The sequence below is a fragment of the Phyllostomus discolor genome, chromosome 3 (genome assembly GCF_004126475.2).
Source record: "Phyllostomus discolor isolate MPI-MPIP mPhyDis1 chromosome 3, mPhyDis1.pri.v3, whole genome shotgun sequence".
Lineage (NCBI taxonomy): Eukaryota > Metazoa > Chordata > Mammalia > Chiroptera > Phyllostomidae > Phyllostomus > Phyllostomus discolor.
The window spans coordinates 200,744,504-200,772,247 of record NC_040905.2 but is presented as its reverse complement, the minus strand read 5'-3'; the positions used below and the strand labels follow the sequence as shown (position 1 = coordinate 200,772,247).

The 27,744-nt window shown below is 48.6% G+C and overlaps 1 protein-coding gene across 3 annotated transcripts in view; it reads left to right on the top strand.

Moving 5' to 3' along the window:
* ASTN2 (astrotactin 2) overlaps positions 1–27,744 on the top strand; it is an 821,613-nt gene that overhangs the window by 89,516 nt on the left and 704,353 nt on the right. For all 3 annotated transcript variants that reach the window (XM_028509080.2, XM_028509072.2, XM_028509089.2), the window contains exon 2: positions 26,156–26,343. In XM_028509080.2, coding sequence (XP_028364881.1) covers positions 26,156–26,343 — 188 coding nt within the window. The remainder of the gene's footprint in view (positions 1–26,155; positions 26,344–27,744) is intronic.

Below are 27,744 nucleotides of genomic sequence, written 5' to 3'. Positions count from 1 at the left end.
GATGATTAAGTGCTGACATTCTGCTCATGCATTTATTTATTCAGTCCCACCCCTTAGTGTTAGCTGCTAGGGATTTAACTGTGAAGGAGGCAGGGACCCTGCCCTCAAGGAATGCCAGGTTTAGTTCAAGGGTGCAGAGAAATAACCACGTTGTGATGAAAGAGGACCACAGCTTGCTTTCAAACCAGGGACATGTCTCTCTGCCATCCCAGTTGTAGGGGACCCTGGGTGGTTTTGCAGAGGAAATGACCCTGAGTTGAAGAACAGTAGAGAGCTGTGAGGTGGTGTGGTGGGAACGGGGCAGGAGCAGAGATCCCAGATAGAGGAAACGATGTGCAGGAATGGGAGGGGAGAGATACCATGGTGTGTTCAAGGACGTGGGATTAGCTCTATATTGCGAGATTAGCAATTTCTTTTTATTATTATTATTTCTCTAAAGCAATGGGTCCCGATGGGAAGCAGTTTTGTCCCTTTGGGGACACTTGGCCACATGTGGAGATATTCTGGGTTGTCACAATTGGTGAATGGGGCGATGATACTAGTATCTAGTAGGTCAATGCTGGGGATGCTACTCAGCATCCTGCACTGTGCAGTAGAACCCCTGCTGCAGGAATTATCCAGACCAAATTAAACAACCCCTACCCTGAAATCAGGTTTCTGGGCATCAATTCCAATATTATCAACGCAAACCCATGGTGTCGTAGAGAAGTTATGGGGCTGGGGAGTGGGCCGCCAGTGTCTTTCGCTACAGGCCTTGTGGCTCTTGGGCCTCACCGTGTCCGTGTCCAGATCTCTTGGCTTCAGTTTCCCAATGCGGGGGGACAGCTGGCTGAGAGCGGGTCCAGACCCCTCGTTTACTTGCGATGCCATTCTGTGAAGCAGAAATGGGACAAGGTGGTTATTCCCATTTTACAAGGCAGGGAAGTAACTTGTCTGAGGCCGTGCAGTAATAAAGTGGTAGGATCCAGGTTTTATTTTATTTCTCCTGCCACGCTAAATGCCTTATTGTGCTGCCGAGAGAAGGCATTAGACTAAAACACAGGTGAAAACTGATTGAGACTACGCTTTCACGTGGAAGGTGCGGCTATGGAGCTGCATAAAACACCCCATTATGGGGCCTTGCACTGTATTTAATAAAAAATATATATATGTGTCCAGAGGGGAGCACAGCCCTAATGATTACTTTGATCTTATCAGAATAAATGGTTCTCTTAAAGCAAATGACTCTTTCCTTGGAAGAGAAGGAAGTTTTCCCAGGAGTCTTTGGAAGAAGCAATTTTCTAAGTGCTGCCCTATATAAAACAAATGTGCCTTAATTTGCCTCCCACAGTGACTAGCTGGTTCCCCTCCCCTGAAAGAATTAGCAAAGCCAGTGCCAGACTAGGTCCTTCTGGAGTACTTTACTTCCACAAAATGCTTCATAACAATAAGGCCTCGGGAGGTCTGCAGCCCCAGGCCTGTTGCAGGGCAGCACCTTGTGGGAGAAGCAGTGGCAGCGAGTGACTGAGACACAGGACTCAGGTTATCACCCAGGCTGGGGACCTGCTGGGGGCAGGTCCATGGAGATGACCCTTCCCCTTTGGGGGCCTCAGTTTTCCATCAAAAAACAGGGCATTTGGATACGCTCATTCTGAGGCCCCTCCAGTGTCACATCCAGAGGCTATGTTGGTTCTTTCACACCTGGAGTCTGACAGGGAGAGTCCCATGCTGGGTACACAGAAGAGGGTGGCATTGCACAGACAGCACAAGGCTAAATTAGCCTAGACCTTGGATGCCGGTCTGCCTCGCTTCAGAGGCTCTTCAGCATATGGGGACTCTCCCAAGTGTCTTCCTCCTCTGGCCAGGAAGAACGGAAGTCTAAATGGCCCAGGCTTGAGTGGGGGCCTGGGGAGTTTAGAGTAACCGACACTGTAAAGAAGGCTGCGGTCCTGTTGGATTCAGATGCACAAGGATAACCAGCACTTAAAAACCGTAGATTTTTCTTCCAGGCAGAGTTGCAAAGTGTGCTACATATAATAACATGTCTACCTGGCTAGTGTGGCTCAGTGGATGGAGCACCAGACTGTGAAGCAGAGGGTCACCAGTTCAATTCCCAGTCGGGCACGTGCCTGGGTTGCAAGCCAGGTCCCTGGTGGGGGGCACATGAGAGGCGATCACTCACTGATGTTTCTCTCCCTCTCTTCCTCCCTCCTTTCCCCTCTCTCTAAACATAAATAAAATTAATCAGAATTAATAACATCTCTAATCCTCACAAAATTCAGAGACAGAGGCATTGTTAGTAGCTACAGACAAGAAAACTGAGGCATAGAGAACCTGAATAACTTTTGAAAAGCTTGCAAATCAAAGATTAGCTGAGGTGGGATTTGAACCCGGTCAGGGTGGCCCCTGAGACGATGCCCTTACTTCTGGGCCATACTGCCTCACGAATGAGTATCATGTAAGCTGGCAGTGCAGTTCCACTCCTGTGGCTCCAATAGGGATCCAAAGGAAAGGGGAGATATTTTTGGCCGCCTTGGTGTCTTGCTGAGCTCCCAGCATCTCCAACCAGGAGTCTGACTGCCCTACCCACACTCAGTCTTGCCAGCTCTCTGCCCTGCATCCCAGCCCGTGTCTGGGGTAGACAGATAAGGGGTGGCTCTCGGCCTGCCTTCATGGCATGTCAGGGGGCCTGGCAGTGCTGCTGCTGTACCCTCGGCCCAGCTCTCCGGGAATCCTGACATCCGTTCTCCTGGGGCTGGGCATCTGAGAGGCGGGTCTCTGCAGCGGGGTTAATGGGTGGAGGCGCTGCTCCCTTCCAGAGACTCTGCAGGCTCCCGGGGGTGCTTCCAGCGCTTTTCCTAGAAGGCCCAGGACCTCTAATCCCAATAGTGCGGGGAGTTAACAAACCAGCCCGGCATCAAGAGGTATGAGTTACAATCTTGGTTCTGCTGTTAACTTATTACTTGAAACACAGAAAAGTTCATATGAGTCTGTGAAATGCCATGGGCCGTTTAGGAAGGTGTAATCACTCTGGTTCCAGCTGGGCTAGAGGTTCTCAATTCAGGGGGTATTTTGATGGAAAACACCAGGGCACGTTGGGTAAGTATTTGTTGTGAGTGTCATGGATGCGTTTGAGGGAGCCAGCCGTGCTGAGAAATTCTTCTCTCGTGGGTCTGTTACACTGTCTCACATTCAGATCCTTCTCAGTTCTTTCCATGCGGACATGCCTCCCAGGAGTTTTCTTGCCTGACAGGTGGCCTCCAGAAATGGTCTCGGGGATATTTTTAATCCGTAGGAGCCTGTACCACCGCCTGTAACACTATTACAGGAGGGCAGGTTTTGGTGACCAGTAAAGATCTGAGAGACTTGGCCATTAAAGTGGCACTACTCAGGTTGGAGCTGCACAGGGATGTGTCAAGAAAATCCAGGGCTGAATGAGGTTTGGGGAGGTGGAAAGTGACTTTTGGGTCTGGCCATTGACACCATTCTCCGAACCCTGTATCCTTATGGCTAATGCAGACCCTGATCCTCCTAGGATGCTGTTTGTTCATCTATGTATCACTTCATTTAAACGTTTAGAACGAGGGTACAAAGGTACGTAGACTAACTCTGTGTGTATCTACCAGTGAGTGAAACAGACAGTTGTTAGCAGTGTTTTATGAAAACAATAAAATCCAAAGCCCCAGTAACTACGGATTGGATTCTCCATCCTTTGCAAGCGAGGTGTCCTTGGGGATTCAAGCCTTAAGGCGGTGTCTAGCAGTGCATTAAAAACCTGTTAAAAGCCTGTGCCTGTTAGTTAGGGAAGTGATACATAGTGTTTTTGTTCTTGAAAAGGAGGGGGTTTGCGGGAAGGGAGGGGTGGGAAGGAGAATTTAGGAAGCAAGGACAGAAGTTTCCAAGTACAAAGGAAAAAGGAAATGCAGAGAAAATTGAGGAGGTGGAGATGGGTCTCATTGAATCTGGTTGTCAGGGCTGTCCGTACACGTCCTGTTTCCAACCTGCCTCGCCACGCCCTGGTCCTGCTCCTGCGTGGTCAGCCATGCCTGTATCCTGAGCCTTGAGTCCCTCCTCAGGCACTGGTAGTGCCTGTCGGGACCGGGCAGTACCAGAAGGTCATGCCTCAGAGAGGTTTGGTGACTTTGCAAGGTCACCGAGAAGATAGTGGCTTCAACTTGGCCACCAGTGACACCTAATGACTTGTATATACAAGTATATCTTTAACCTGGGATTTTGCACTTTTGTGCCCAGAAATCTTCCCCCACCTTCATCTGGCAAACATGGTCTTCCCCTCATGACTGCACTTAGACGTCATTTGTCCAAGGGACTTCCCATGGTGCCTCTTTAGGCAAAGTCAGTCATTGTCTCCTCGGTGCCACTGCTCTGTCCAGGTCCTGCTTCTGGGGCTGCACGTCTCACAGTGCATTCTGGGGCATTTGATGCGCTGCATGTCCACCCCACCCCTCTGAGGCCTCCCTGGGGCAGAGGGAGGCCTAGTCTGAAACCTTCCTGTCCTTTGAGTCTCCTGTTATCACAGGCTGCCTTGGAGCTGGAGAAGTAAATATGAGATAATACAAAACCAAGAGCCAAAGCCCAGGTTTCTATCCACTGCCCTGAGAACCCGCTGTCACCACACACGTGCCCTCTCCGAGGCTCTTTCCATCACACCCCCACACAGGGGCGTCAGTGCTGAGCAAGACGGGCGGAGGACATTGAAAATGGCCCGGTGCCTTGTGTGTGAAAAGCTGGGTGATACAATGAATGAGGTTTCTAAACATGGGTTCTTCTTCAGTGCTGGCTTCCTCTCCTTTGTCAGGAGTTTGGCAGGGAGAGAGGAAGTGACATTAAAAGTGAATCCATGTTAATAAACAAATGGGTTCCAGCGAGTCTCTGGATCTGCAAACTTCCGTCTAGGAGTGAGACGTCATGGAGACAGGCGGGGTGGTCACCGGGCCTCGATGCATTTTCCACTGGTCTGTTACCATTTTTATTAGAATCTTGAGAGGACTGAACACATTTCAAAGATTGTCAGAAGCCTTGGACTTCTGATCTCTTTATTTCAGAATAGCAGGCCTGAGACCCAGGGAGGGAGAGGGGATTGTAAAGTCAAACAGCGTAAGTCAACGGCCAGGCTGGGTAGGCGCCTTGAAGTACCGGCCCCTGTCCTAAGGGGCTTCGTGTGCCAAGACTAGGTCAGAATCCCAGACCTCAGTCATTTCAGGACATCATCGGATCATCGGATATTCTCCAGATACATGTCTTCATTTTCTTTTTTACTTCGTATTTGGTTTTCTAAATTAATGCATGTATTGTAAATGGAAACTTTAATGTCATCGTCATAAACGGGAAACCAGCATCACTTGGAAAAGTGGAAAGCCACTATAAAAATAGATACAGTGGCCCTGGCTGGCGTAGCTCAGTGGATTGAGCACGGGCTGCGAACCAGGCATCGCAGGTTCGATTCCCAGCTAGGGCACATGCCTAGGTTGCAGGCCATGGCCCCCAGCAACTGCACACTGATGTTTCTCTCTCTCTCTTTCTACTTCCCTTCCCTCTCTAAAAATAAATAAATAAAATCTTTAAAAAAAATAGATACAGTGAAAACAAACAATGCTATGTGCATTCTAGCCAGCTGGGGCTAACAGCCAGGGGCATGTGAGCCTGGGGCCTGCTCTCTCCAGGTCATCAGAGACAGTACTTGCTCCTTGAGGTCAGCATAAGGACTGGAAAACACAGACACGGATATAACCTTTTCCCCTTGTGATTTTCTGTTCATTCATTGGATGAAAACGGACGGCATGCAGGCATGCGCTGCACCAGCCTCCGCGCATTTCCTCACATTTGGAAACCTTCCCCTAATGTATCAGCCACAGGAGAAGAGCCTTAGGGGCAGAAGGGCTTTTCTTTTTACATGAAGCACAGCTCATCTCTACTGAGTGCTTACCCTGGGGTCGGCGTTTTACATATTGTTCCTCCTTTGATAAATCCAGGCAGGTGCCCTGCTTAAAGATGGGGAGACTGAGGGTCTCCTAGGGACTCAGCCTCCTAGGGACTAATTGGTGGGGCAGAGTTCCACTCTGTGTGTCTGGCTCCAGAGCCCTGCTCTTGACCTTGCTGTTCTGGTCCCAGTGAGGGTGGGGCTCTGAGGCTCTTTGGGTTTGTTGTTCTGCTGGAGGCAGGCCAGGAAGAACTTCATTAGATGAACATTTGCCTAATAAACATTAACAAACACGTACTATGTGCCAGGCACTGTGCTAGGCTACAGCGTTGAATACAACAGGCGAATGTCTTGCATCTTTGGAGCTCACTTGCTAGTGTGTACGTGTGTGCATGGGCAATTCAAAAGCATTAGTACATCGGTCAGTAAAGAGGCCTATTTGGAGAGTAGGTGGCAGGCCACCCGGTTGATTCTCTTGTACTTGCCCATCACACGTTGGTTTCTCTGGGCCTGTTTCTGTCCCGCAGTCTTTGCACCTGTGAGACGAAGGGGTAGATACGATGCCTGACTGCCAGACTCAGAGATGCTGGGCAGGCGTGTGCTTCCCTTTTGCTCCCGAGGCCAGGGAGGCTGTGGATGATGACTGCAGGGACTTTCACTGGGGACTGGGCGCGAGGAGCCAGAGTGACTGGCATCTGCCTCTCGGGGGGCAGTGTGGCCCTGAGAATCATTTCTGACTGGTCATGAGCGGAGTCTGCCAGAGATGATTTCATTAGGAGGATAAATTTAGGAATCAATTATAAACATTCTGTTGTCTTCCTCAGGTCTTCTCGTAAAGTGACTTTTTTTTTCTTCTTTGTTGAGCTGACCATTTATTGAGGGCTCCTGCCTGTGCCTGATGCTGTACTGAGCACTTCACATGCATTATCTCAATGAAGCTCTCGACAATGCTGTCTTACATTGGGCCCTTCGGCAGATCCAGGGGTGAGGGGATGAGTGCAGGTGATTTATTTGGGAGATGGTCCCAGGAAGCACCAGCAGGACAAGTGACTCGGGGAGGGGAGTGAGTCCGTGAAGGGTGCACAGCTGACCAGGGCACTGCTGTGGGCCTCTGAGGCTGAGTCCCCGGAGGAATGCTGGGGGACAGAAGAGAACAAGGACTATCCAAGCCGAGGCATGTATCCTTTACCTGACTTCCTATCTGTCATTGACTAGGGGTGGAGGGATGGGGGTAGGGGTGGGGGAGGGGGAACTCCCTGGCATTTCTGGCCTGCCCAGGATGGGGGTTAGGAAAACCCTGGGCAGAGCGCAGGTTTCGACAGGAGGAAGCCCTGTTGACCTGTATGGAAAGGTGGGTGCCAAGGAGGATACGGGCAAGGCACAGACAGGGTCAGCTGCACCCCCTGCCAAGTTAGCACCATCACTAACTCATTCAGTTGGAGGGAACTGAGGCTCAGAAAGGGGAGGTGTCAAAGACACCGTGAGCTGCAAAACTCACAGGGTCTGTTGCAAATTGAGAGCATGAGGCCCCTTGTTCAAATATGAGTATGAGTATCAAGATGGTGACAGCAGAGCCTTAGCGTAAGCATGGTGGGCTTCTCATTGCCAGACCCTCCGTGACTTCACAGGCCATGAGCCCATGCAGCTGTCTCTGATCAGAGGTCTTGGAGCTGGTAAGTGACACCTCTGCAGCCACTGGTCTGCCATCTCCAGCCCTGGTCTTTCTCCCCCAGTGGCTTTGGGAGTTTTCAGAGAAGAGTCCATGGAAAAGGAACCTGGATTTTGTTTGAAAAGGCTGCTCTATTTTTTTCTTAAGTACATCCCTTCCTCCCTCTGGGCCTCAGTTGGCCCATCTATAAAATAAAGGAGCTAATACTGTTGCCCCAGGGATGGGAGGATCAACTCTTTCCCCCTTGCTTCCCGAGAAGAGCTCCTAGGCACCTCCCTTTCACCCTTTCCTGTCTGCTTTCCTGCTTCCTGGGTCAGTGACCTCAGGCAAAGACTTTCTCCTCTTGAACATGAGTAGCCTGCAAAGTATACTTGAAAGAGTGAGTGTCAGGCTTGGGGTCCAAAGGGCAGGTCCTAGTCTCAGTCCAGACATTTATTGCACAGTGACCTTGGCCAAACCACTTCTCTTCTTCCAACCTCATTATTGCTCTCTTAGGATGGCCTCTTAGGTTCACCCAGCTGTGCTATCCTGCGCTGAATAGCCAACATTGTGGAAAACTGGCTACCACAGGTAGTAGGCGCAGCTGCGGGAGTGGCAGTAAGAACATCTTAGGGCAAGGATGACGGAGTCAGGCTGAAGGGGTCTGCACGCTGCCTCCGCTGCCGCAGTCCTGTGTGATCGTCACGTAGTGTCTTCCTTTCTGAGTCGGTAGGTATTTGTGTACATGCAGACACATAGATACATGAGTTGATAACAGGATGTGTTAGCTGTCTTAAAATCTAGTTGTGAGAATTATGTGAGAAAGTGTGTGTCGTAGGCTTGATGGATAATTAATTATTGCTCATCATTGTGAGTAGACTTATGGCAGAGAACAGGTGATGCTGGAGGTCATTTTTGCATCTTTCTTTCCTCATTGATTTGGAAATTGTGTAGATATTTTTAAGAGTACCTGGTCAGGATTTAACGTGATGTGTAAAACAGACACGAGCCCTGCTTGTCCGGGAGTTCCCTGGGTGGAAACCCCGCCCTGCCCCCTTGGCACCGTCAGTACCTCCTGCAGGGCCCAGCACAGAGGGGCGGGTCAGAGCACGCTATTGCGGCAAAAAGAAAGATGAGCTCTACTGCGTCTTGAAGCTCTTTCCTTTCTTCTCCATCTTCTCTTCCTCCCCATTTTCCCAACATGGTTTCATTCTTTTGTGCTCACCCCCCCCACCCCAGACCCTTTTCACCTAAACATTCTCTCCACCCTGATCTCCTTCTCCTATTCCCGGGTCAGGCTGGAACTGTCCAGAGGAACAGTGCCTCTGAGGGGCACTGGGCACTGGTCTGTGGAATGAAACTCTTAGAAATGCATTTGAAATGAGGGAGATTCCAGACACCAGGCAGTGACACCTGGCTGGCCAGCTCTTTTCCAGATTCACCTGAGTTTAGAAAGGGCTTTGGGGCAAGCCAACCTGAATTCAGATCTTCACTCCTACTCCTTATTAGCTGCAGTGGTACCTCAAGCATGTAGTATCCCAGTTTCTTTCTCTGTAAGATGGGCTAGCGTCTAGCTCCCGTGAGAAAGTGCTGATGATGAAATGAATTGCAGCGTGGGGTGGTGCCAAGCACGGTGTGTAGCTGTGAGCAGGGAGTGAGGAGTATCCATGCATCACTTCTGCTTCTGGATTCTGCTGCCTCCAAGCCCAGGGCACCAGCTCTGCTTTCCTGCCAGGCCTCCCGCACAGCACTGGTGAGCTGGAGCCCCGTAAGAATGTCACCAGGACTGCCCAGGGCCCCGGCATCAGCAGGCCTCTTTCTGCCTGGTGTCAGTACGTCTCTTTCAAGGACATCAGGCCGAGGGGATGAAATAGCAAATTGGTGGCATTTTTCCCCGGTAACGAAATCAGAAAGGATTAGGTAGATGGACAACTCTGGAACAGGGACTTTTCTGTTCTCTTCTGTTCCATGATGGCCTGTCAGTCGCACCAGAGAAGAGGAAATAGCTTTCAGAGACTGTGTGGGAGAGGATTCGGTCTTTCTCCTTGAGCATAAACCCAGGCCTCTTGGAGGACAGTTCCAGAGTTATTCCTGGGTCTCAGAGGGATGTTTCCTATGTCAATTGTGTGTCTGTGTAAGTGAGAATGTAAATGAGAGTTTGAGCATATCCTTAGGCTAAGTGTACCTGTATCTATAGGCATGTGCATGTCTGAGTACATATGTGGATTTCTGTTCATGAATGCAGCCATCTATGTGTGAAGACACCAGTGTATACACATGGATGTGAATTTTAACAGGCAGTGTGCGAATGGGGTGAACCAGGAGAATACACTGTGAACATGTGCATGTGAGGAGCCCTGCACATGTGTGTGGCCTCTCTGTTGTCAAAGTGTCCATATATGTATGTGTCCATGTACATGTAGATACCTGTTTATACATGTTCAAGAATGCGTGGATGTGCATGCATACACAAATACTCATGGTGCCAGGTAAGGAAGGGAGCAGTTTTGCAGAATGCCCATGTGAGTCTCCATGCAACACCATATATTCTGCAACATTTGTGTCTGTATTCATACATGAACACATCCATCTGTGCATTCATGCATGTGCATGAGACAGTGGCTGCATGTGAACCATGTAAGTGTTTGTGTGGGAAGGAGGTGCAGATGTTTTCCTGGCATTACACAGACGCGGACTCCTGAGCAGCTGCGCGTGTCCATGAGCTCACTGTGCTTTGGGAGCACAGACACATAATCTGGGATGTTCCCCTGGCTGGGCGTCTCTGAGGGTATTTTTAGGTTCTGCAAACTTGACTTCCTGGGCACCTAGGACTCCCCTGACCTGATTCCCTTGTATATGTTCTAGAGATGATATATCTAACTTTGTCCTCATTCCCAATGCTAGCAACCTGCCTAACGCACCTGCTTGCCACATGGGCATTCTGGCAATGGGGTTCCTTCTAGGACATTTCTAGTATATCTGTCATGCTGGGGACAGGCCACAGCGGTGGCAGTGGTGGTAGGAGTTAAATCACCCAATTGTTAAAGAGAAACATGCAGAAAAGGCGAAGAGCCTGTCATGGAGGTTCACGGGATGAGCGGATGGGATACCATGTAAGTGGGCCCCTATCTCTCCATTCCCATTTATCATTGTCATGTGACAGAACTGACAGCCCGCAGCCTGGATTCCCCTGCACGGTGTGGGGCGGAGGGCATCGTTCTCTGTGTTCTCTGACAGCCTGGCAGTCTCCATTGAGATAGAGAGTAAGGTCCCAGCACCTGTCTCACTAACAACCTTCTCTAGTAAATCCCCTAACGGCCTCTGGGGTAGCACGATTGCCCCCATTTGATAGGCGAGAAAAGTGAGGTTGGGAGAGGGAAGCACCTTTCCCTGGTGACACACAAGCCCGGGGCAGAGCCAGGAGGCTGCTCAGAACCTGGCCAGCAGAGTCCAAGAGTCTGTCCTTGAGGTCAAGAGGCTGGATTCCCACCAGCCCAGTTCCTGACTTACCATGTCCTCTGGAACAACTCCCTGTCCTCTCTGAGTTTGTTTTGTTTTGTTTTTAATTCTAAATGAGCAGCGGAGGCTCAGGGAAACGGTGCCTGAAAGCTCCCAGCAAAGGACCCTCCAGAGTCTGGAGTGAAGGCTCTCCAGACACATTTGCTGAGTTGACTTCATCTAAGTTTAGTCCCTAGATTTTTGAAGTGGAGCCAAAAGGTGGGGTGAGGCTGGGGGAGCAGTGACAATTCAGAGGTGTGAAAATTCCTAACCCCACACTGTGCTGATAGTCTGGGTTGCACCACAGTGCCCTGTGGAGAGGCCATGGGATAGATGTGACTCCCATTCTGCAGAAATTTGCAAACACAGGAAGGCCCTTGTGCTTCCAAGCCCACACTATCTGGGGTGAGAACGCCGTATCTGTGTAGCGTAGAGGAGGTGGTAGTAGGGGCAGCATGCACTGTTGCAAACCTTACGGGGCAAAGACCGGTGCCAGGCCTCATGCCGACACTTTATCCCAACACTGTGTGCACGTGGACTTAGTATCCATCCGCCGTGAGGATGTTGGGAAGATGAAATCAGATGGCAAGTGCAAACAGCTGGGCACAGAGCCTTGCATATTGGACTGCTTAATAGGTGTCAGTCATTCTGTTATTTTAGATCAAGTGGCTACATGATGCCAGGTGCTGTCCTAGGCACTGGGACCCAGGGGTGAATAGGACAGTGTTGTCTCTGCCTTTTGGCATTCACATGACAGTGATCATTGTGACATTATTCTGTCCAGTTTTTGTGAGGAAAAGGAAACCTTGAGAAGTTCTGTGATTTCTGCAAGGTTACTCAACGAATAAATCAAGTGTCAGAGGTGGGAACCCAGGTGGCTGGTTTTGGAGGCTGAGCCTGACCCTGTGCTCTATTTGAGTGCCAGGGCATTACAAACTGGAGGGATTTTAGCCTTTTTCACTGAGTCACTCAGTTTCAGTTTTCCAAACATCTTTCATCAGATTGATTAGAATTAAAATCATAATTGTAACCTTGGCACAGGGAGCATTTTATTCAGTGTATCTACTCAGGAGTTTCTCGCATTACTTATTTCTTCCAGTGACCTAGTGAAGGAATCAGGTGAGGGATCCATCTGCCCTCCCGTTTGACAGAGCAGAAGACTGAGGTGCAGAGGTACCAACTCCTCACCTGAGCCCACAGAGCCACGACCAGAGTGGAACCTGACTTTCCCAGCTGCTGCTAACCTGGCACTGTGGGAACAGCATTCCATCCTCTCGCTGGGGAGAGGAGTCTGGCATCTGAATCACATAAAAAGGCATCCAGAGAGTGGTGACAGGAGTCCTCATGCCTGGCTCTGTCAATCACTGTCCTGGTCAGGAGGGACATCGGGCACCTGAGCCTTTTTCTCACCCTTCTCTGATGCTGTCAGAAAATCAAGAGCATCCTTTCCTCCTTCCACTCCCAGCCCAACACCCTCTCATCAGCTGTGTCAGATCTAAATTGGACTGAGTGGTGTGGAACTGTAAGCCAAAAGGGTCCCATAATCCTTCCACCAGTGGCCTGGGCCTCTGCGCGCCAGAGCTGCGGAGCCGCATTATAAGTAATGGTCACGGAGTAGATGCGGTCGAGGCTGCTGTGAACACATGGAACAGGCGTGGAGCTTGTTTAAGGAACAGATAGGCCAGTTATGCTCCCGGAACTGTGCAGTGGGGCCAATCAGTGCCTACTCGCTCTCTCAAATCAGGGCCTCAGAGGTTTCGATGAGCAAGAGGACGCATTGATGGAAATGTGGCAGCGCCCCACCTCGGGGGAATTTTCCATATTTGTTTATTTCTGTTCTGTACTGTTTATTGAGAGTTAGGTGAGGCAGCCAGGGGACTTGGCCTGTAGTGTTAAGCAGCTCAGAGACTTGGGGAGCAGGTGGTAGGTGAGGTGTGAAATAACTAAAGGGACGATTACAGTATTGTGTGGAAGGAGGCACTGAGCAGGGACACCCCCCTGCCCGAAGCCTTGAGGGGAGGTGGGCTTCGAAAAGGAGGAGGTCTCTGTGTTGTTCTTTAAGTTAGCTTTGCTGTGTAACAAACACCCGCAACACTTTGTGGCCTAAAACAATCTTTACCTTCACGGTTTTGTGGGCAGGTAGTTCAGGCTGAGCTTTGTGGGGCAGTCCTGCTGGTCTTGGTGGATCTCCGCCCGGCTCGCTCACGTGTCTGTGGTCATCTGGCAGCTTTGCTGGGAGCTTTGCTGGGAGCTGGGTGGTCTAGGGTGGCTTCCTTCACATGCCTGCTGGTGACAGGGGCAAACGGGCTGTGTTTCTCTCATCACCCAGCAGGGTTCTCCAGAGAAGCCAGAGAGAGTAAGCCCTGGTGCACAGACACTTGGCAAGGCTCTACTTTCATCATTTTTGGCATTGCCATGTGGCCAACGTGGGTTCAAGGGGAGGAGTAATAGACTCACCTCTTGATGGGGGATCTGCAGCACCCCATACATTGGTGCAGATGTAAGGAGGAGAAGGATTGTTGGCTGTCGAGATGGTCTACTTACAGCTGACTTCTGAAGATTAAGACTTAGGCAGACAAAATAAAAAGTGAGAAGGTCAGACTAGGTAGAGAGAACAGCGTGAACAAGAGCATGGAGTTCCGCTTCTAGAGGCAAACAACAGGATGGGAAGGACACATCAGGAGACAGAGGCAGGGCATGGGATGTTTCTTGTCATGGTTTGACCATAGCAAATGCCATTTGGTCCAGGCTGCTGCTGTTTTGATAGATGCTGCAAGGAGCTATAAAGTGGGGTGGGGAGGGCGAGCAGACCCTTATTGTCTTAGGCTGAGAGACCTTCACCTGGTTCCTCCCACGTCTGGGTCTCAATGTCTCTTAAGTGTCTTCTCCAGTCACCGTGCCTCAGTAATCCAATCTGTGAAATTGGATTAGGGAGTCTCACCCTCTTGGGCTTCTATTTCAATCTTGTACTAGCCCGTATTTATCGAGCACCTGCTAAATCCTGGACTAGTGAGGTCAGTGAACCAGGGAACGGAGTAGAAACCTGCCCGAGGAGTTCAGAGTTCGGAGCTCAGAGGAGGGAGGGAGGGGGGCATTTTGGGCAGAACTCTTCAGAGAGGTCCCTTCGGCTGGGTTTTGGAAGGTGGGCCATATCTCTGTGTGCAGAAGAAGAGATTAGGGCATTCTTTGGAGGCTGGCGTGCTGCCTGGGGACGGTAGACTGGGGCTTGGAGTACAGAGGCAATGGGTTCAGTCCGATGTCTGGCATCATGATGAATTCATCACATCAAGGTATTTCTCCAAGTCTGTCCTGTCCCACCTTGCTGCCAACAGCTGGTGTGGTTAATGGCAGGTACATTCACTCTCTTAGTTTCCACTCAGTTGCTGGTTTTTACAGGGCTAATTCCCTCCCTCCCACACAGCACAGCACTGCATGGTGCCATGCTCTCCTGATGCATCACATTTTATTGCCTGTCACATCCCCATCCGAGTGTGTGGCACCCAGATGTGGAGCCCTCTGGGCTGAGGCGAGGGTATGGGGGATTAACAAGTCTGACCCAGCAACGGAGGCCTAAGGAGCCATCTTGGCAGCATCTTTGGAAGAGGCCGAGGGAGCCCCCGGAGTTAGGAGGGAATCTACACCCTGCCCTCCCCTGCCCAAGCTGCTCAGTCACGTTTGGGTAGTCAGCGAGGACCCATCCCTCGCTTCTGTCTCAGTTCCCTTGTAAGTCCTTGTCTTTGACCCCGTGGTATTTATGGAGAGCGCTGAATTATGAGGCCGTGGGACTTAGGGCAACCTGTCACCCCTCTCTGGACTTCACTTTCCTGATGAGTAAATTGGTAGATTTTACTGATCTCCATCCCTTTATACTCCCTTTCTATTATGATTCTCGATGATTCCAGGCCACAGTCAATAGGGATGATTTAAAAAGGGGGGGGGGCTCTGGGGACCAGATGGAAAGGGTTAAGAGACATTTTTCTGACTGAATTGTGAACTTTTATATCTGTGGCCTCTGCCTCCTTTTTCTCTGTGTCAGATACTGTGTCGTTTCCCATCACTCTCAAAACAACCCGATTCTCCTTGTCTTGGCCGCGGTGAGATGGAAGAGGCGAAGAGAAGATAGACAGCCGACAGGGAATATGCATGTGCTGAACACTGTCCTAGGCTCCTCCAAACCCGTCATCTTCTTTAATACTCACAACCATCCTAAGGGGTTGCTTTTGTGATTCCCATTTTCCGTATGAGGCAAGTGGGCCTTACAGAGGTCAACTTCGCTTGTTCGAGGTCACCCAGTGAAATGCAGGAAGGAGAAAAGTGCTCTTAAAAATACATTTATCGTAGCCCTGGCTGGCATAGCTCAGTGGATTGAGCGTGGGCTGCGAACCAGAGTGTCGCGGGTTCGATTCCCAGCCAGGGTACATGCCTGGGTTGCAGGCTATAACCCCCAGCAACCGCACGTTGATGTTTCTCTCTCTCTCTCTCTATCTCCCTCCCTTCCCTCTCTAAAAATAAATAAATAAAATCTTTAAAAAAATACATTTATCGTAAGAGAGAATGCTTCATACTCTCCTCTCCCAGGAGAAATTTGCAGTTTACAAACAGAGGGAGCAAGCACTTAACCCTAGCGATGACCTTATGATGATGAAGGATGAAGAGCATCTGATTGACCTGGAGGAAGCCTGTCCTGGTCCTTTAACAAATTCCCCAGCATGGACTGGGTCCCTCAGTCTTTCAACTCCAATGTGGAAACTTCTTTTCTCAGCCCAGTTAGGATAATAGGAACAATGTGGGATTTGGAGTCGGGAAACCAGAGCTTGAATTCATGCTCTGTCCCTTACTAGACGGAAAATCTCAGGGAAGCCCAGTTGTCTGTTGAGGCCTCAGATATCTCAGCTGAAAAAAGTGGCTATTCTACTATCAGTCCTGTACACGTGGGGTTTCCATGAAGGCTATCTGAGACAATGAATGAAAGCCCCCGAGCCTGGTGCCTGGCACATAAGCAAGTATTGGTGACAGTTAGTCCCTGTCTGCAAACCGTTGTGTAATGGAGGAGGGGAAAGAAGGGCAAAAGTCATTGACTAGATGGATTATAAAAGGGGAAGGTGATGGAGGAGAAGGGGAAGGCAAGGAGGAAGAGGAAGGAAGAACTAAGAAGGAGGAGGAGAAGGAGGAAGGGAAAAGAAAAATAGCTAGCACACAGAAACCAAGGATGTGTAGTGAAGCTAAATGACTAAGAAAGACCACACAAAAAATGCAGCAAGAATCGGGGGGAAATGGTTCAGGAGAGAATAACTAGGAGTAATGAGAATCAATTCCATCAACCCTCCATCTATTTTCAAATCTAATCTAAAATGATATGTTTTTCTCCCTTGCCAATATCTCTTAATTCTTCTGTTCCCCTCCCTTATTTAATCGGGTATAACTGTATTATTTATCTCCACCGAATGGCTGGGGAAAACAGTTCTGTGTAAAAGATGCATTTCCCAAAGGAGGTGGGAACGGGCAGATTGGGGGCAAAGGCAGAGATAAGAGCTGACAGATGGGGCCGCGATGGAGGAGGTCTGACGTACTCCTGGGACATTCCTCTCCTGCTCTGCTACAGGGCCTGGCTGTGTGTCACTGCCCCCACCATCTCTGTACTTTCTGTTCCCTGCCCTAGACGACCTCCCAAACCCGGCGCCACTGGGATGCCATCCTGTGGGCATTTCCACTGCCCTGACATCAGGATCTCTTAGATTTATGAAGCGTCCAGATTGTAGACACTGCCTGCTTGCCTCACCCAAACCCCTGATAAAGGAGGAGCCTTAGCTCACCCCTCATGTGTGCTCCTATAACTCCCCTCACATCTTCTTTCTTGGCCAGTAACACATGATTGCGTCCTTTGTCGATATTTTCTTTTTATTGCTCTCCTAGATTGAGATTTTCTTGAGGACAGGGAACTCATAAAATGTGTATTGAGTGATGCATTTATTCAACAAATATTTGAGCACCTATTGCATGCTAAGCACAGAGGATAGCAATTACCCAGACAGACACAGTCTGCCATGAATGAATTAATAATGATTAAATGGATGAATAAATGAAGAAACTGAACCAAGGGGAAATGCTGCGGCTGCTTAGTGGGAACTGAGGAAAATCCAGACTAGAATGGGAGGTCTGTGAGGGCAGCCATCAAATTTACCTTTTCATCCAATCTATTCACAAGACCTACACTGGGCCTAGCACATTTTAGACAGAAGATAAATATTTATGGGAGGTATGTTGTTGGATGATGGGGATAAAGATTGCATTTGCTGTCAGGGCTAACTGTGAGACTTTGCCCAATTCCAAGCATGTTGCTAGGTATGGTCTTATTTTCTCTTAATTGGAAGTTAGATGTGATATAAATAGGACACATCATTGACACTCCTCCAAGACGTTTCATATAAAAAGAAAGAAAATCATAGATGCTTTGTGATTTGTCCTCAGGTAAACCAACTAGTTGGTATGAAGGCATCATACAAATCTAAGCTGTTAACTCCAAATTCACTGTCCTTTTCACTCCCCAAGATGTGTGATTATTGATTATGTCAGAAAGACTGGGATATATCCATCCATCCATCCACCCACCCACCCCATCCATTCACCTTGTTATTTTAATATATGGCATGTAAAGAGCTTCATTAGCCTCTGAACTAGAGCTTGATCTCATGGCATGAAGGAGCCACAGCTGGGACCTAGCGCTTTTTCTCATGCTAGGAGATAGTTCACAGGTAAGAAGTGGTGGCCCCCTTTGTACTTTCCTCTCCGCAGACTCTCTCTAGCATCTCTGTCTGTTTCCTCTGTAGCGGTACGCCTCTGGATCTTCTGATGGCACCCTCCCACTGCACCCCTTGGCACACTTGCCACCCCCTGCCTCTTGCCTTTGTGCTAGTCCTCCATCTGAAATGCCCTATGTCACATGGCTACTTGTTGAAATCTTGCCCATCCTTTAAGATTCCTCCAGGAAAACTTTCTAGCTCCATTGAGCATTCATCTCCTCTCTAAGCTTCCCACTTTGATTTATACATATTTATACCATGCTTTTTCTCCCTCCCTTGGACCGAACTGTCGAGGACAGAGTTCCTCAATGCCAGATCTCAGAAAAAGTTGGTTGCCTAAATGAATCTTTAAAATGAGCATGTATTTGCATCTGCTACAGAGATAATATGGATTCTATGTAGAAAATGTAGAAAACAATGAATCAGACCATGATTAAAATCACCTCTGATCCCACCGTTTAAAGATGATCATTGTTGATGTTCCCATATATTTCTTTCCAGTTGTGTATACACATGCTTACGTCTAAATAGAATCAGATAGTCGTCTTTTTTCTATATAAATATTCTCTTTCTTCATGACAATGCAAGCTCATTGGAAGTTCAAGTTCTGTCTTTCTCTTCATTTGCATTCTCCAGGGTGCCTGAATTTGAGTCAGATGCAAAGTAAATTTCTGTAGAGTTGTTATGTGGGAATCAAGCCATCACTGACATCCGGAATTGCCATCTCTTCGCTCTGTTCACTGGGGATGCCCATCTGAATTCAAATATGCAGACAGCTCACTGCAACTCACCAAACATTTACGGACCCCTCTACTCCGTATTTGGCCACTGTGTCAGGCACTGGGCTACACAGATGGCTCTGGTGTATCCTTGCGCTTGAGTCCAGTGAGAGAGGACACCACATAAACAGACCACTTTAGCATAGATAAATACCAAGACCAAGGCTTTGATAATATAGATGCTATAATAGTGTATGTGAATAACATGTGACAAATGGAACAGGTGAATGTTTACTGAGGGTCAAGATTAATGCTAATGCTGAAAGCTGAATTGTTTGGATCATCTCATTTAATTCTCACAACCCTATGGGCCAGGTTCTATTATTATTATTATTTGACAGATGGGAAAACCAAGGCACAAAGGAGCTAAAAAGTTTGTCCAAAGACACATAGCTTGAACACAAGGAATTTAAATTATGCAGTTGGTCTCCAGAGTCTGTTGTGATCTCATGCAACATGCAATGCTTTCTTTTCATGGAGGCACAGAGCAACACCTAGCTCAGATGGGGGTCAGGGAAATCTTCCAGAGCAGGGAGTGGGGTTTAGTGGGGGTGGTTATTCCAGGCTCTGAAAAACATCTTCAAAGACATTGAATTAGGAAACAACCTAGTATATGTGGGAGCTTACATAAACATTTGATCAGATTTAAATTATAAGTGCAAGGAAAGAATGAAAAGGGTAAGGTTGGGGGGTGGGGTGGGGAATGCAAGGACCAGGGCTGTGAAATTAGGTTTATTCTGAGGGAAATCAGGAGCCCTTGAAATGTTTTGAGTAAAGATGCGACATGGCCACATCTACAAGTTATAAATTTTATCCTCGTCATCATTTGAAGGACTGTTGGAAGGAAGGAAGCCTGGAGGCAGGGAAACCAGTTGGGGTCTTCTGGGTGGTCTCCATTTGCCCCTTGAGATACAATCCTCGACTCTTCCCTCCCTGCTCTGTGCCCTGGAAAACTGACATGTATGACGTACTTGACCTTGGGGTGTTTGGTTGCGTCAACCTGTGTAAGCCACGTGTAAGGGATGAGCAAGAAGAGGAGGAGTGAGGTTGGAGCACTTATTATCCCACTACCTGTGTGGTGGCCATGCTTCTCCTACAGCTCTGGGTCTTTCAGAATTTTATAAACACCCTCTCCTCCCTTTGCCCCTTCAGGTCTAGGGTGGTGACAGCTCCTTGCTGTGGCCAGTCTTGAGGTTCTTCATTGCTGGTCTGCCTTACCCCTGCCTGTGCTGATTAATTTTTTACATCAGCTTGACTGGGCCAAAGGATGTCCAAGGAGCTGGTAGAACATGGTTTTGGCAAGTGTCTGTGAGAGTGTTTCTGGAAGACATTAGCATTTGAATCAGTAGATCAAGTAAAAGAGAAAGAACTTCATTCAGGTAGGTGGGCATCATTTAATTCATGAGGGCCAGAAGAGAACCAAAAGATGGAGCAAGGGCAAATTTGCTCTCCACTTGAGCCAGGCCCTCCACCTTCTCCTGCCCGCATGCATCAGCACTGCTGTTTTGGGGCTGCTGGGCTCAGACTCAGACTGGGACTCACACCGTGAGCTCCCCTGCTTCTTAGGCCTTCGTGTGTGGAGTAGAGCTATGCCACTGGCTTTCCTGGTCTGCAGCATGAAGCTGGCAGATTGTGGGGCTTCTTAGCTTCTATAAGCATGTGAGTTCATCCTTCATAATAAATCTCTTTCTGTGTATCTACATATGTCCTACTGATTCTGTTTCTCTGGAGTACCCTGACTAATAAACTTCCAAAACCTTTGTAGATGGTCCCCTCTTTAAACACTTCCCAGTTACCTTACTGAGTATGTCTTGATTTTTCTGATGAGACCCTAACTGCCACAGAACCATTTGAAGTAGTCCTGAGAGATGCTAAAGGTTTGCATTAAGGCAGCCATTGCAGAGATGAAAGTGAGGGCGTGGTTTCAGATATATTTCCTGAGCGTGCTCAGTGGGACTCGCTGCATGGAGATGACCACCCACGACTGCTGGAATAGCTAATGACGAGGGTGGCTGAAGTCAACGTCACTGGCTCATACTGTTCCAACTTTTTCTGCCTAGGCAGTGAGTTCATCGCATAGAATGTCTGCTCCCCATAGCCAGGCAAAGACTACTTGCAAACTCATCAGAAGTGCTCTCTGGCCTTCTGTAAATAATCGGAAGGAGGGTCAGCTGGTGCTGTGGAATCAGAGGGCGGGTTAGTTGGCCACTTGGGAGATGTTACCAAGATGGCTGGTGATCAGGAGAGCTGCTTATTTTCATAATGACCTTCAGAAATTAAATAAAAATACAATGAGCACCATAGATTAGGAAGAACAAGCCAATTAAAAGCACAACATGCCTCTGGGATTTTTTATTTCTTTTCCAGAAGGCTGAGAAGCATGCGTGGCTGCTGAGGCAGAATGGTGGCCTACCCAGAATCGCTGATGAAGGCTGATCCTCTAGCTTGGCTTTAGCAGAGTGGTTGAGGGGATTTGAGCCTGTTGAATATTTCACGAGTTGCGGCCCATGGAGGGGGTGGGAAACAGTAAAAGGTGAAAAGACAATCCCTGCGTTTCTTTATGATTCCAATATCAAATCAAGCTCTTTGTGGCGGGAGGGAAGCAGGCACTGCAATCAGCCCACAGCCGGAAGGCATGGTGCACCAATTCTCCCACTTTAATATCTGCTGTTTCATTTTATATTCATCATGTCAGCATAATCTGCCTTTATGGGAATCGTCTTGGTTCCCGACCAAATGTGTTTAGTCCCCCTCTTGCTTTAAGTTTGATTGTAATATGACTTGAAGAATTCAATGAAATGTTTATAAGGAAGGACTAGGGGAAGAGGAAAGGGAAAATGCAATTGGAGGATCAATCAGCAGGGACTTTCAAGAGTGGGCTGTGGTTATGCCACTAGTTCTTTGACCTGTTTTTAATGGACAAAGGACTGAGTCTCCGACCAAGTGTACTCTGCTGATTCCCAACTGCACATGGGATCAAATATACTCTATTACCAGGCATTCTAAAGCCCTTAACTCTGTGTCTGAACTGCATTTTCAACCCCACATTTTGCTGCATTCCTACATAAACACATGGCTTCGCTGTCCTGAGATTCCCAGCCCCTCAGCCCCTGTCTATGCCTCCTTTCCTCCACTGGGGACCAACAATATACCAGTCCTCTGCAACGCTCATATCACCGTGATTTGGGAGTAGTTCTTGGTCTCCAAGCTAGAGAGTCCTGTCCCACCTTCGAGTTCCCAATGAATCTTTACTTACTCTTTATTTAATTCTCTAATGAAGCTTAATACTGCCCCCCTCATCTTATGGATATGTGTTAAGTACGTGTGTGGATTCATCAGCAATTCAGTAATTATTTACTGAGCTCTTACTATGTGTCAGGAGATACTGAAGTGCTTGAGATGGCAGGAAATGATACATGCAAGGTTCCTGCTCTCCTGGAAAGAGAGGCATTAAAGACATGCTCAAGAAGATAAATATGCTACCCTAAGAAGCCCAAAACACCAATTCAAAAGAACTTTGCACCCCTAGGTTCATAGCAGTGCTGTTTCCAATAGCCAAGTATTGGAAGCAACATAAGTGCCTGTGAGTAGATGAATGGATTAAAACCTGTGATACATTTATACAATGGAATACTATGCAGCAGAAATAAAGAAGGAATTCCTACCTCTTGCAACACAGTGGTTGGAACTGGAGACTTCTATGCTGAGTGAAATAAGCCAGTCAGTGAAAGACAAATACCATATGATCTCACATATAAAGAGGAATCTAATGAACAAAATAAACTAACAAGGAAAACAGAAGCAGAGACATGGACATGGAGCAGACCAACAGCTGCCAGAGGGAGCAGGGAGAAGGAGGAACTATGGAAAGAAGGGAAAGGGACTAGTCTAAGAACATGTGTGAATGACCCATGGGCACAGACAACGATGTGAGGATCGACTATGAGAGCAGGGGTTGGGGGGTAGGCTGGGCAGAGGAGGGCAAAGGGGGAGAAAAATTGGGACAACTGTAATAGAATAAACAAGAATAATAAAAAAGGAAAAAAGAAAGAACACATGTACGGTGAATTTCTCATAGAGACAAGTGCTGTAGAAAGTTTTTGTGAAGTGGATATAATAGAGAGTGGAGGTGCGTGTGGTGCTTCGGCAGAGTGGCCCAGCCTGTCTGCGCAGGTCTCCTTGGGACTGAGAGACAAGTGCTGAAAAGAAGCCAGCTTGCAGCTCTGGGTGGAGGGTTCCAGACAGACCAGACAGAAAGTATACATCTCCTGGGACAGGAGGCAGCCTGGTGTGTTGGAGGGGCAGTTGTAAGTCCTACAGGGCTGGGGCACATGATGAGGAGACGAGAATAGCAGGAGGTGGGTCAGAATAATTCACAGTATCATGGGTCACATTGAACGGGGAGTGTGCGCATGTGTGGACTGGGAAGGAGGGGCAGGATTTATTCTGCTGAAGGACTCTGAGCTTCCTGAAGGCAAGGCTGCATCCCATTTGACTTCATATTCTGAGCTACTAAGTTGACTGCAGTGGAGAAGGTCATTGATAAAGTGTGTTGAACGAATAAAGAAACACAGGAATGAATGAATGAATGAATGAATGAGTAAATGAATAAGGCCTTCTTGTTTCTGCCAAGACAAGTTTCTTTGTGAGGTCTCATGCCCTTCCTCCCCACCCCAACAGCAGTTTCTTTCCTTTATAATCGAGTAAGTCCAGAACTGTTCCCTGTGATTCAATATTTACTGTGTTTCACACACTGTTATTATCATTTAACGTTTACTGTCTGCTGACTGTGCAGTCATCACCGTAGCAAACAAAGAGCTCAATCTAGTTTTGGTTCCAGGGCTAATTTAGTCAAAGAAAAGGAGACGTTGTAAGAGCCACTGGCATCATAGAAATTGCAGACTGGAAATCCAGCTTGGTACAAACTCACCAGTGACCTTAAGTAAGTCGTTACACCCTCCGTTTTCTCATCTAAACATGCTAAGGGCAGACCTCTTCAATGGTGGGATTTCAGGCACAGGCTGCGGGGAGGTCTGGGAGGAAGGGACCCAGGTTTCAGCAAGCATTCCCTAAATGACTCTGCCCCCATCTATACCACGATGTCTCAGCCGGATGCAGCCTGCCCTGGGTGTCTCTGCTGGTGTCATCCCAGAGCCTCTTAGCTCAATAAGTGCCCACCCACCCAGTGGCACATGGATCCTCTTGCCTGAGCCACCAAATGAGAGAGAGCTATTTCCAGAGTCAGCCAGCTCTCAGGCTTGGGATCCCTGGCCTCTGACTCTTGGCTTTTATGCACTGAGAGGAAAAATGAGTGAGGTGCTGAGCCAGGCCATTTATTGATACCATAAAGTTTCCACCTTGCCATGGCCCAGCTGGCTGGCTGCCAGGGAAGCCATGGCCAAGGTCCTGGGTGCTGAGACTAGGAGGTGGGGTGGTGGGAGGAGAAAAGGAGCTGACATGAGACCGGCTGCACAGATGGCACACCTAACCTGTCTCCTATCCTGGGGCCACACAGTGAGCTCTCGGGGTCTTCTAGGGCTTGTGTGTTCTAGGATCCGATGAACTGTTGTGACTATCTCCACCCTGCTCAACTCTGGGTGCACCAAGGGAAACCCAAGCAAGTTTGCGCTTGGACTGACTTACTATATTCTGGTCCCTTTATGTTTCACTTAGAACGAGGTGGGAGGCCATGAGAGGCTGCGAGCAGAGATGTGCCAGGAGCTTATTTATGCTGTGGCAGGATTCCTCTGGGTTCTGATTGAGAATAGACAGGAGAGGCAAACATGGAAGGAAGAGGCGAGTTTTAAGAAACCCTAGCAGTAAGCCAGGCAGGAGAGACTGGTGCCCCAGCCTAGGCGTTTGCAGCAGAGGAGGTGAGAGGGATGACTTCTGAAGGGCTTTTGAAGGATTTTCTGGCGGACTAGGTGAGGAGTGGGAGAGAAAGCAAGCCATCAAGGATGTCTCAAGGTTTTCTCAGGGAAGCTGAAGGGTAAATTAGATCCTATCCTTGTGAATAATAATGACAATAAATATTAATAGCTCACTTTTTATAGCACTTATTAAGTGCCAGATGCTCTTCCTCTGAGGACTTTTATTTGTGCACCTCAAGGAGTTAGAGTAGATTGGAAAAGGATGATATAAGGATAACGCAGTAGAATTGGGTGCACAAACATCATCTCATGTCTTCAGGGCAACTCTTTTGCACTAGACGTGATGGGGGCTGCGGTGCGGTGTGGGGAGAGCTGACTGGGTAAGAAGTTCTGACTCAGCCTTCCCATCAGTCCTTCTGTGTGTGTGTGTGTGTGTGTGTGCGCGCGCGCGCGCGCGCAAGCATCCATGCATGTGTGTATAAAGTCTTCAGGGACTGTACAAATACTGCCTCTAAGTCAGATTCATGTCTTGGGAAGAGGGTTCAAATTTCCAAGCCCCAGACACAATTAAAGCTACTTGTCTACTGCTGGATGGCCTGTGTCTCCTATAGTAACTCTCACCTGAGTGAAGACCTGATTAGGTCCCAGGAATACCACCCACCCTTCCCGTTTCTTCATGAGTCCCACCAATAGGCCTTGTCTTCTAGCACATTTTCAGGGACACATCCCTTTAGTAGACAGAGCTGTGAAAAGATTGCATGATCCCAGTGCAAGGACACTTTGGATATTTTATCTATCAGCCTTCTACTTAACAAGAGGGTATGCAGGTATGATTATGCTGAATGGAAGTACTATTTAACATTATGTACATAATAAAAGTATGTACAGAGGGAAAAGCAGCACAGAGGTAATAGGAACTTCAAGTCAGGTGACTTTCCAATGTACTAGATCATCCTAACTTACCTTTGGGTACATATGAGAACACTGGGGTCTCGTGGTGGCTTTTCCAGTGTTTTTAAGCCATGGAAACCATTGTGCTGACACACCTGTGTTTGGGAGTGCAGTACATACCCTGCCCAAAAGTGGAGCTGCTCTGATCGAAACAAAAGAGCCAGGCCCAGGGCCACCCGCTTGCCCGGCTCCTTTCAGACACAGGATGACTCTGATCTCTTTGGCCGGGCTGGTGCTCTTGGGCCTCTCCAGCCCTGAGGTTCTGCCATTCTGCCCTGAGTACTTCCAGCTCTGCCACCAGGGAAGTTGCACTCTCAACACTGTCCTCCCTTCATCTCCTTTTTCTGTGGCCTCAGAAGATTTTGAGCACTTTGACCCTCTTGCTTAGTTTGATTTTTGTTACTAGCATAGAAGGAATTGCCTTATCATGCATGGTGCTATGAAAAAGGGCACAAGGCGGACCCAAGTTCAAATTCTGCCTTTGCCTTTTTGTTGCTTGGGGTGAATCTTGGCCATAGTTGAGCCATCTATAAATGCAAGTGATGACCTCTGGCTCATAGGTTTGTTGTGAGGACAGGCATCTGGTACAAGGCAGGGACATTCTGAGCTGCAGAATAGGTGTGGCTCCTTCCCTCCCTAGAGCTCCGAGGCCAGCATGCAGCTCACCCAGCCCCTTGGGTCTTGTCTTGCAGAGATGTCGGGCACGGCAGCAGACATCTCGCTGGTGCACTGGAGGCAGCAGTGGCTAGAGAACGGTACCTTGTACTTCCACGTCTCCATGAGCAGCTCCGGGCAGCTGGCCCAGGCCACTGCCCCGACTCTCCAGGAGCCCTCGGAGATCGTAGAGGAGCAGATGCACATTCTCCACATTTCCGTGATGGTGAGTGAGTGGGAACGAGGTGGGGGTCCTGGGGGGACAGGGGAGGGCAAGGTGGAGAGAGGATGGAGGGGGAGGCAGGGAATGGTCAGCAGATAGTGGGGAACAGCCGGCCAAGTGTGAGAGGTGAGCATGATAAAGAGAAGGTCAGATGGATTCCGTGATGTCACTTGGACTGATGCGTACCCATCCATCACCTGTCAGATGTGACAAACTAATTGCGCTTCAGAGAAGGAAATAAAGGGTCTCCAACTCCTTGGCCTTTTGGCTGACATCTCTGGGAATAGCTGTTTAACATCTGTCATGTGCTTGGCCTGCTTTGCTGAGGGCTGAGGTTTAGTACTCCAAAATACAGCTGGCCTTTCCAAGAATGGCTGAACACACAAAACTGGAACGAAAGCGGAATGGGGCTGTGCTTTCCCAAGTGCCCTGGATGAGTCAGGTGCTTTAACCCTCACAACACTCCCTGCAGCGCAGACAGTATGGGGTGGTGGCCCCTGGACCTGGGCTGGGCATAGCTGGTGCAGTTGTACCCAGAAGCCCCTCGTGGCCCTTGCTTTCTAGTTGTGAATGCTAGAAAGTAGGCAGAGAAACTAATCGAAGCCACACAGCTAGTAAGAGAGGGACGTGCTCTTCAAACCCAAGTGTGTCTGGCTACAAAGGCTACAAAGGCTACAGAATGACGTCTTCTGAGCTCTTTCTCTCAGTGTGAGGCTTTGATGCCCCTCTACCACCAGCCAGGCACTGTGCTGGGCACAGCTCTGGACTTGATCTCATTGTGTTCTCATCAAGAATGCGTGCAGTCAGATATGTCACCTCCATTCTGGGGGTGAAGTTATGGGCACAGAGAGGTGAATGGCCTTCCACCTCTGTTGGTTCCATAATCTGGGATTTTCTTGAATTTGTTGCCTCCTCAGTGAAGGATCCTAGGGCAAAATCACGTGAATGGTCATCTGAAGTGTAAGTGGGTTCCTTCGTGTATGGTTTCTTTAAAAAGCTATAATTAATGACTTTGCAAGTAGACGGTAAAAGACAAATTCAGTATGCAGAATGTGCAGGGTCTACTTGGCCAGGGAAGAGATCAGATAATAGCTCTGATGACATCCCCCAGGGCTTTTTGGTCCTCCAGCCTCTCTTAGGCTCTTTTCTCCTTTTGCACAGCTCTGCCAGGTGCAGGAAGGTAGGGCATATTACCCCCAACCTGTGTGTATGGCTCTGAGAGATGAGGTGATTGGCATGAGGCCACAAAACCAAGTAAGGCTACCACCCACCTCTTCGTTTGTGCCTTCTCTTCAGCAGTCAGCGGTTTCTTGGAGAGTCTGCCATGGAGCAGACCTTTGCTTTTGGTCTTTGTTCTCCCGGTTCCTCTTCAGCTAACACTGTGCATTAGACATTCTGATGAGG